The sequence below is a fragment of the Octopus bimaculoides genome, chromosome 11 (assembly GCF_001194135.2).
Source record: "Octopus bimaculoides isolate UCB-OBI-ISO-001 chromosome 11, ASM119413v2, whole genome shotgun sequence".
Classification (NCBI taxonomy): domain Eukaryota; kingdom Metazoa; phylum Mollusca; class Cephalopoda; order Octopoda; family Octopodidae; genus Octopus; species Octopus bimaculoides.
The window spans coordinates 51,591,366-51,601,989 of NC_068991.1; the positions used below are offsets into that span (position 1 = coordinate 51,591,366).

The 10,624-nt window shown below is 33.8% G+C and overlaps 2 protein-coding genes across 2 annotated transcripts in view; both read right to left on the reverse strand.

Moving 5' to 3' along the window:
* Positions 1–6,874, reverse strand: part of LOC106873927 (protein cornichon homolog 4) — a 12,265-nt gene extending 5,391 nt beyond the window's left edge. The window contains exons 1-4 of the mRNA XM_014921464.2: positions 6,743–6,874; positions 3,923–3,991; positions 2,463–2,575; positions 631–771 (exon numbers count right to left, since the gene is read on the reverse strand). Coding sequence (XP_014776950.1) covers positions 631–771; positions 2,463–2,575; positions 3,923–3,991; positions 6,743–6,817 — 398 coding nt within the window. The 5' untranslated portion in view covers positions 6,818–6,874. The remainder of the gene's footprint in view (positions 1–630; positions 772–2,462; positions 2,576–3,922; positions 3,992–6,742) is intronic.
* A 2,308-nt stretch (positions 6,875–9,182) lies between these two features.
* The window catches only part of LOC106873911 (carboxypeptidase Q), a 36,492-nt gene continuing 35,050 nt past the window's right edge, over positions 9,183–10,624 (reverse strand). Inside the window, exon 15 of the mRNA XM_014921444.2 lies at positions 9,183–9,659. Within this exon, the coding sequence (XP_014776930.1) occupies positions 9,553–9,659 (107 nt within the window). The 3' untranslated portion in view covers positions 9,183–9,552. The remainder of the gene's footprint in view (positions 9,660–10,624) is intronic.

A 10,624-nucleotide genomic window follows, 5' to 3' on the forward strand; every position in this document is an offset into this window, starting at 1 on the left:
TATATATATATATATGACAGGCTACTTTCAACTTCCATTTACCAAATCCACTCATGAGGCTTTGATCAGCCTGAGGCTATAGTAGAAGACATTTGCCCAACATGTCATGCAGTGGGACTGAACCTAGAACCATGAGGTTGGGAAGCAAGCTTCTTAGCACACAGCCACGCCTGTGCCTATGTATAAATGATTTTCAGACATTGTGAAATAGCCTTTTTGTTCTTTTAGTCAGACTCCACAAGTAATAGGTATAGGTAATGTACAAGTGTATATCCAATTTTTCAAGGTGTTGAAGAGATGTCTCTTCCTTAAATAGCAAGCACCGTAAATGTACATTAATAATACATTTTCTCTGTTCTATACAGCAGTAAAATGCACCTATCAATGACACTAAATATTGCAGTGAAGTAAAATGAGTCATGGGAAGACATCTTTGTCACACACTCATGACAGGACATGAAGAATTACGCAGTCACAACTTCACCAAAATATTTTTTAAATAAGCAAAAGTAAAATGAAAATGTTCTTTTTAATAAATCAGGTTTGCATTAATGCTTTCATAGAAAATATTTTAAGACAAAATAACAGAGGATCAGAACCCATGATTAAGAAGAATAAAATGATACTCACTTATACAGGAAGACGAAAAAGAAAACTAAATGAAACACTAATTTTATAAGACATTCTCTCATGCAGTTCTTAAGTTGCTGTCTGTTGTGAATTTCGGCTGGATCATACATTCCAATATTTCCAGAAGGTATGCAAACAAATCTGAAATTGAGAAAATATTTTTCGAAATCAAACACTGAAGGATGAGGAGTTCAGTTCCAATATTACAGATTAAACCTTTCGTTACTCTAGTTATGATGAGATATGCTGCCTTATTTTAATTCATTTGAAAAGCAATTAAGAATTTATTGGAATAACTTTGTCATTAATAAACTGGTGCTTGTAATATATATTAACATGAAATTTTAAATGGAAAATTTTAATTCAGATCACTTTAAGACGGGGTATTTGTATCATAGAACCCTTGGCTTTAAGTGTGTTGATATCATTTGTGAGAGAACTAACTCCTATTAAAGAAGTTCATCGAAACAGATTAAAATTAATGTAATTTAGAAAAAATGATATTAACGTAATTAGTAAAATAGGGGTGTCAGAAAAGAGGTAATAATTTTTTTTTTTATTGATAGAGAGAAAAGATATTTAAATAATAATGTACAGGTGAGGGGTTAAATTGATTACATCACCCCCCCCCCCCCTCTAGTATTCAACTGGTACTAATTTTATTGACCACATAAGGATGAAAGGCAAAATCAACCTCAGCGGAATTCAGACTCAGAATGTAAAGATGGATGAAATGCCACTAAGCATTTTGCTCAGTGTGTTAATGGTTCTGCCAGCTCACCACCTTAGTTAAGAATATAAATATTATAGTATAATCAAGATTATTTACAATGGACGGATAGGTGTCCTCACTTTGTTTGTTGTCGTTTCAGCTGATGTACTCTCCAGCCTTCATCAGGTGTTCTGGTGGAATTTCAAACCCAACCCTTTATTCGACTAATGAGGTACACCGTTCTCATTCCTAAGATATGTTGCTGATGTTATTTTTCTGTTGATATTACTTTCTTTTTCAAGTCCCTGCCTGGGATTGAACTTAGAATCTGAGGATTGGTAGCCCACGCTCTTATCCACTATGCTATATGCCCACAGGCATATAATATCAACAGAAAAATAACATCAGCAACATACCTTAGGAATGAGAACAGTGTACCTTATTAGTCAAATAAAGGGTTGGGTTTGAAATTCCACCAGAACACCTGATGAAGGCTGGAGAGTACATCAGCCGAAACATTGTGATAACAAACAAGGCAAGGACACCTATTCATCCATTGTAAATAATGTACACAATTACTTGTCTCAAAAATATAGAATAGTGTAATCAAGATAACTTGAAAGTTGTCGTATAATCAAAGCGAACATTGGGAGCAGAAAAATTAATTCAATAATCATCCAGTTCACCTCAATCAACTGATATACTTTCAAGAAATTTAATTAATACTTTACAAGTAATATAAGAATTTTGTATGCTTTTATACTGTTTGGTTGAAGGCCAAAGCCCATAACACCCTTCACTACCTTCATATCCATCCAAGCTTCCTCCACTTAGAGATAATCTTGAAGAAATGTGGATGGATGTATGAATATATACATATATATAAGCCATCCTTTATAAATAGTTTATTTACCTCTGAAAATATTATACAGATGAAAGACATAAATATTGGCCAGACTGAGTTTAAATGGGACAAGAAAGTTTCATGGTAAATATAATAGATTAATATGAATACAAAATTTACATGGGAACTTGTGAAAAATACATGAAAATAGGTTAAACTGTAGAAGCATTCATGTTTAAGTTGTACAAATGGGAAAAAGTGTAAAAGATATCTCACGTGTAAATCACCCAAGCAGTCATTGCAGAATAGAGACAAAATAAAATCCAGTGGCCAGAGATTATTAAACTGAATGATACCAAACCATGGGCAACTATTTCTGGTAACACCCACTAAAGAAGAAAAACAAAGAAAGTTTATGTATTTGTTTTGCAAGATTCCTGATGTGAAATCGGGTGTTGAAACAGATATTGTTATATTTCGGGATGGTCATTTTTCTCTTTGTTAAATAAACACTCATACACTATATAGTTGTTCTCCATTTCAGCTTTATTATTTTTATTTTAGTGTCCCTTGTCTGATATCTTTCATCACATCCTATGACCTCTTCAGTGATTCTTCATTCCATGTGTCTCCTTCTGTTCTGTTTGAAATCTTTCATGAAATAGAACAGAAGGAAACACATGGGATGGAGAGTCACTGAAGAGCTCAGAGGACATGTGATGAGAGATTTTAGACAAAGGACACTAAAAATAAGAACAATAATAAAGAAGAACAAACATTTGGCAAATAAAAAAAAGACCATCCTGAAAAATAACAAAGGAAGTTTAGTTTACAATATATTTAATAAATTCATATTTTGATAATATTGACATCTTGTCACATAGTATGTACATAAAATTACAGTTCTGTAGCAGTAATCAAATCATAAAATTCTTATGCAATAAAATCATCAATTATACACCAAATATTGCATTGATACATTCAACAGAGTCGTGGTAAGATGAAGTGAGATCAACGGGTATTAAATATTGTTCTTGGTCAATCTGGTTTCTGGAAAGAAAGAAATACATCTTCTAGGGATGAATTTTTAGTTATGCTAGAAAATATATCAAACGCATACAGTATATACCTGCCTTCAGTAAATTTGGATTTACAAACAGGATAAAATCCTGGTTGTTATTAGATCTCCACTTCACAAAAGATCTCATTATTAATGTAAATATGACTGCTTGTCCTAACCATGACATAGATAAACTCATGAAAATAATAAAACAAGATGCTTCAAATACAGCACCTCACGAGATGCAAAGTTAACTTTGTTGAGCCTAAATTTTAACAAATTTCACTAGAAATCAACTGAAATAAAATTCTTCAAATGTATTTGGAAAAAGTTTTTTCTCCGCGGAAAATAACAGCAGCAAACTGAAACTGTTTAAGAGAAAAATTGTAGGAGACACTTTTACATGAATTCTACAATAACAAACTGGTGTTACTCTTAAACTCTACCTTATGGTGTCACAAGTATGACGATGGTTACAAATGAAATATTGTTACGCTTGAGAAATTAAGCATAAAAAGTTTTGATTAAGAAAGTAAATTTCAATTTTTTCGCGAAATTCTTATTTGACTTGGTTGAAAACAAACAGGTACTGAGGCAGGGGAGATAACTTTCGACTAAACCTAACAAAAGAAAATCGAAATAGTTTCACTTCGTAAAATCTATAAGTATGACTTACCTTGTTTAATTTTCCACAACACGATCTTGCATTTAAATAATCACATTCTAAATCTGAGAGTGTGATAACCTGACAATGAAGGAGAAATAACGCCAAAATATTCTACATACATAGGTATCAACAGCAAAATAATGGACAAATATATAAACTGAAAACGGTTCAGCGGTTGATCTTTCAGACAGATTTTGAAGTATTTTGTGCCATATAGTTGTAAAATTATGATAGTGTAGTATCTTTAACAAAAAAAAATATTGCTTTCAAAACTTCACACCTTGTGGTGGATACCTTATTTAAATAGATTCATTAAAATATTTCGTTTTTATAAGATTTTGAGTCATATAAAAATAGTTACAACGAGATATCAGCTTCTAAGTAACATCCTATTGGGTATGTCATGTGTTGAAAGGAGTTAAATAAGCGTACAATAGAGTTTTATCAATTTTCAGAAGTTGTAAAAACACTTTATACAAATATTGAAGCAGGTGTATGGATCAGTACATTGTTGACAGTGCGGAAATCTTGCTCGTAATTCTACGGTTTACATCAGCCAACTCATTTGTGGCTATTGCAGACGTTAAATTCAGCATTGGTAATTCCATTGTTGAATGTTTTGGTTTCTTTCTTTTAATTATTTTTTTTTTTAAGTAAGCCTAAGTAATTAATGATATGGCAGTATGGTTGAGCCACCAAAGATGTGTGAAATAAAAGACCAGTTACTTGAAAAACAGCTAAGAATTAGTGATAGGAAGAGCATCCAGCTATAAAACGAGGTTCCAGCAATATATCTATCTAACCCAAGCAGGCATGGAAAACAGATGAAAATGAACAAGTGAAGAACACATCGTACATCAACAAGGATGGTTCATGTCGGAAATGAATGCTACAGGTTGTTTTAAAGTGTTTACAATTTTGTTTCTTTGAACTGCAACCAAGATACTCTTCCTCCATTAGTTCTCTACATTGGAACATCGGAAGAAATCAATTTCTGTGCATAAAAATGACTTGAAAGATTCACAAGTTGAGCCAATGCAAGAAAGACTCTGTGTGTGTGTGTGTGTGTGTGTGGTATCCAACTCTTCCAAAAAAAAAAAAAAAAAATCTGTTGTCATTGAATGTGGGAGAAGAGTCTTGAGTCTTGACATATTAGTGATAGAATAAGGGAGCAACTCTATGGATACCCTGTGACAAAGGAAGCAGAATAGATCGTTTACAAACAATAGATTAGTTACTTTATACACTTTGACTCTAAACTGTCAAGTCCTCAAACTGAAAAATATTGTCTCAGTAGATAATAGAGCCATCACATCTTTAAAATTTCATCCACATTAGTTTGACTTCTGGTTAGTCACTGTATCTTCACACTCTAGTACACACATTGCCACTGGAACCAAAATAATGTGGTTTTGATTAGATTTGCTAGTGCCTCCTTCACTCAAATTAACCTCTTTGTAGTAATATCTGACAGTTCTTCCATTTGTAGATATGGTGCAGTCTACATGCTTTTAGTAAAACTACATACAGACTTTATGAACTCTAAAATAATTTAGGGGTTATAATACTAGAGGGAGAAAGCCTTTACACATACAAGAAACTGCAACCAAATCTTCTTCAAATACCACCCTACTATCTTAAAAATAGTTCGATATAGAGGATATAGGTTTGACAACTAAATGACAATTTCAACTAAGTTTGCTTTCGTCCAGTTTCAGTGCAGTTAGAACTATGCTGTTCGTTTTAGTTAGAGTGTTTATAAGCACGTTAGGCTTGGATAGCATGTGGAGGGTGAACCATTATATAGAATATTGCATAATTTTACACAAGGACGCTGAAGCTTTTCAATATTTGAAAGCAAATACAATTGATTTTCAGTGAGTTCACTAAGATCTAGCATTAGAGAGCGTGAAGGTATAAAGCATTTATTTTAGTCACCGAAAGAAAAAAATTCAATGGAATCAACTAGTATGCCTAAAGTAACTTTTAAACATTTTGTAGAATAAAAACAATGATTTAATTTGCAGTGCGCTTACACAGGCAATAAATTCACGTATTATCAATATAGAATTGATAAGTTTCCATTAATCATTAAAAATAGTTGAAAATTTATATTTCCCAGAACTAAAGAAGGGGTAGCTTAATATCAATTGTGATAAGAAAGGACACAAGTCTATCGCAAGTGATTTTACCCTGATAGCGGTTTCTCCCGCCAAGTAGAATTACTTTTCCATGAACACAAATACCAAATACTGGAATTTTTTTCTTACGAAACAACTGAATCCCCACTACAACTCTTCATTCGGTCCTTGGAATTAACGATTAAATAAATCGGAAGCACATAATGTTACAATCAATTCAAGACGAAAGATTTTGTTTACTCGAGATGATTAAAACAGTTGTAGGAAACCTGTGTAAAATCTCAATTCATACAATGTTTATATGAAAAACAGCTCGCATCGTATCTAATGACATTTCTTCGAGGAATACGTCAATTAACTTATATACAATGTAAAATAATACCCACAAATAAAACAGTATGAAAAGTTAATAAATTTAACATCAATATAACAACTACAAAATATTATTTATTTATATATATATATATATATATATATATATATATATATCAATAAAATATCAGCAGGGAGTTACGAAATAATCGATCTATTAGAAGATTCCGCCGAATGTTTTTACGAGTGCGACCAGAAATACATTGGCAGTTTCGGTGAATTTAAAAAATTAACGTAGAATAAACTTTAAAACAAGGAAATTTAAGATATAAGAAACTATGTGAAGTAAAGAGTAAGTGTGTATTTAAAAGGATACAAAATAAACTGTTAACGAGAGTAAAAGAGCGTCATCGATGAGAGCAAAGATAAAAACAAGCGAGTCCGCCACCATTTTGTCAATTTGGTCCGAAATCACGCAGACGAGCGAGATTTCAAATGAAAGCTTGAACGAGATTTTGATATTTATGCTGGAAGAAATAAACTAATTTCAGTGATTTAAAAGACTTTTTCGTGTCAGTTTATTTATATTGATTTCAAATTTTTTTTAACATAAGGCCAGCAAGTTCGGAGGAGTAGATAAGTCGATTATATCGACTCCAGTGCTCAACTGGTACTTATTTTATCGATCCCGAAAGGATGAATGGCAAAGTGGACGTAAAGACGGACGAAATACCGCCTAGCATTTTATACAGATTTCCTACAACTCGCGGCCCTTCAGTTTATTAATATATATTGAAAATGAAATAGTGTTGGCTGTGGTACTGCCAACCTGTGAGAAAATTCATTTAAATAAAGTAATTCCTTGGTAGTAAAAAAAACTGGGTATCATTGCTGCCCAGCTGACTATTTCTTCATTTTTAAAGATTCAAAGATATATAACGGGGTATTTGGACAAACATTATGCATTCGGATGATGTAATATGAGGCTAGTTTTATCCCTGGTTCAATATTATAACTTAGATTTGCGCTTGTATTGTATATTTTTAGGGAAATATGCTCCTCTGGTTATTTGTCCTACTTTAGTGTGACTTAACTAAAAGGCCACCAGGAAGAAAGTTAAACTACCTAAGGTGGTGTTAAGTGCAGCAATAAAAATCATGCAATCATTTTAAAGTTTTTAAGTTTGTATCTGTTACCATTTTATTCTATCTTTTTCCTTATCTTATACTTTATATAGAGTTAAACTTAAAAGAAAAGCTATACTGCCACAAAATGGACAGTGGATGTAAAATGGATTGTATCTTATTTAGGTAACGGCCTTCAAATAAAAGAAGTTGTAGGACTTGTAGAATCATTGTGTGGGTGTGTGTGTATGTATGTATGTAGGTAGGTAGGTTGGTAATATATACACACACACACACACATTTGTATTTGATTATACACCTCTAAAATGAGTTTTTGATGGATAAATAGCTTGGTAACAGAAGAATTTGCTGATTGACTTCATACCACATTGTTTATTACTATACATAAGGCAGAATATTGGCTGAATCATTAGCATGCTGGACAAAATGCTTGTTGGCATTTCATGTCTTTACATTCTGAGTTCAACTTCCGTTGATGTCAACTTTGCCTTTCATCCTTTCAGGGTTTATGAAATGAGTATCAGTTGGGCATTGGGGTTGATGTAATTGATTAGCCCCCTCACCACAAAATGCAGGCCTTATGCCTATAGTAGAAAGGATTATAATACATTTATATGATTATGGCACATTTTAGAACATCCCACTACTGAGTGAAGACCCATGTCTAAAAAAGTATTCGAAACCCATAAAATAATAAAAAGCAAGAGGCAACCCAAGTCCCTATAAAACTTACTCACCAATGCAGATTTACCCTACACAAGCCTAACACCTACCGTCAAAAAATGTGGTTGCTCTAACTGCAAGACTTGCATCCACCTCATTGAAGGAACAATATACAAATTCCAGTCAGGACACACTTTTGTCGTAAAAAATAACCTCACCTACGCATCAAAAAATTTACTTTATGCCATTAGGTGTGAAGGGTGCCACAAAAACTGCATAGAGCAGACTAGTCTTACCCTCAGAGATTGGATGACAGTCCACCGTCAACAATTGAAAGACCCCATCACAAGACAGATATCACTTAGATTTCTGTGAACAAAACTAGTCTCCCAAATTCCTAGTTTTCCCACTGTACCAATGCCCAAACACGAGTAAATAAGGAAAATATACTTATTCAAAATACAGACCACAACTCAATATACTTTAACATACCCCCCAGGTACACATCCACAACAAACACACACATACAAATACAATGCAAACCTCCCACACAAACACACACACATATATACACACATGCACAAACACAATATCCCCACACTTGAGCACAAACCCACATACATATATACACATGCAATACAATTCTAGCAATCACAACCAATACTCACACACACATACACATATATGTAAATACATACATGCACACACCAACACACACTGCCCTGACACACTCACACAAACACACCCACACAGATACACACACAAACACGCAAATACAACACAACCCACCCACACACACACTCAAAGAAAATACACACACATATAATTAGAGTTTGAACATTACCAAAATTACTAGAATTAAATTTAGACAAGAATTTGTAAGACTGGAAAATTATTAGTGAATCTGTTTTAGGATTGTCATTATTAGTAAGTTGTGATTCATTGAATGGATGGAAGTAAGTTTTTAGAGTTAAGTTGAATGTAGGAGTTAAATAAAGCGACAAGACATTTGTGGTAAGGATAACATTTTTAATACGAATAATCCGCAAAAGTTTTTTGATATAAACCAAGTCACAGAGCAAGTAGTCTTTAGAAGATCTTCCTAAAATCAAAGATCCAATAAACACTGATGAATTTAATGAGAAAAAATGGAATAAAGATGGGAGATAAATTAAAAGAGAAAGATGTAAACAATCGATAATAAAAACTGTTGAACTTTCAGTTAAAAGATTTTAAGATATAGTCGAAATATTGGGAATTGCTACTTAAGAGGAGAGCATGTTATTTAGGGGAGAGAATCACTTCTAAGTTTAAAAAAATTTTTTTTTTTATTAATGTTAGGAAATCATTATCAAAGAGTGAAAAGAAGGTATTCCATTTATACAGGCAGCAAGTTCTGAAGGTCAGCAACAACATAAGCCACTACAGCCCATACTGCAGCACACAAGTTCATTTGATGAGGATCTTGTACAGTTATTGTATCCGCTGTATTATGAAAAGAAATAGAAAAAGATATTAAAAATGAGGATCTTGTTAGAAGTAAAAACTACGAACAACAATTATTGTTACTGTTTAGTAACAAGTTAATTCTTAGCTGAGAAGAACTATGGTTAAAAGTATTCTGGCCATCTCTTTTACTCTTTTACTTGTTTCAGTCATTTGACTGCGGCCATGCTGGAGCACCACCTTTAGTCGAGCAAATCGCCCCGGGACTTATTCTCTGTAAGCCTAGTACTTATTCTATCAGTCTCTTTTGCCAAACTGCTAAGTGACGGGGACATAAACACACCAGCATCGGTTGTCAAGCAATGCTAGGGGAACAAACACAGACACACAAACACACACACATATATATATATATATACACATATATACGACGAGCTTCTTTCAGTTTCCGTCTACCAAATCCACTCACAAGGCTTTGGTCGGCCCGAGGTTATAGTAGAAGACACTTGCCCAAGATGCCATGCAGTGGGACTGAACCCAGAACCATGTGGTTGGTAAGCAAGCTACTTACCACACAGCCACTCCTGCGCCTAGTTAGTTTTTTTCTATGATTACTCTGTTCAAGATGGTAAGATGCAGTTTGAGGGAGACTTAGATACTATTTCCAGCAGGTTGAGTAGTTGCACCAGAGGATCTCACACTGGTTCCTTATAAACAACTTCAACCTTTGTTTTTATGGTGTATATGTGTATGTTAATGAGTATCATCATCATCATCATCATCGTTTAACGTCCGCTTTCCATGCTAGCATGGGTTGGATGATTTGACTGAGGACTGGTGAAACCGGATGGCAACACCAGGCTCCAATCTAACTTGGCAGAGTTTCTACAGCTGGATGCCCTTCCTAACGCCAACCACTCAGAGAGTGTAGTGGGTGCTTTTACGTGTCACCCGCACGAAAACGGCCACGCTCGAAATGGTGTCTTTTATGTGCCACCCGCACA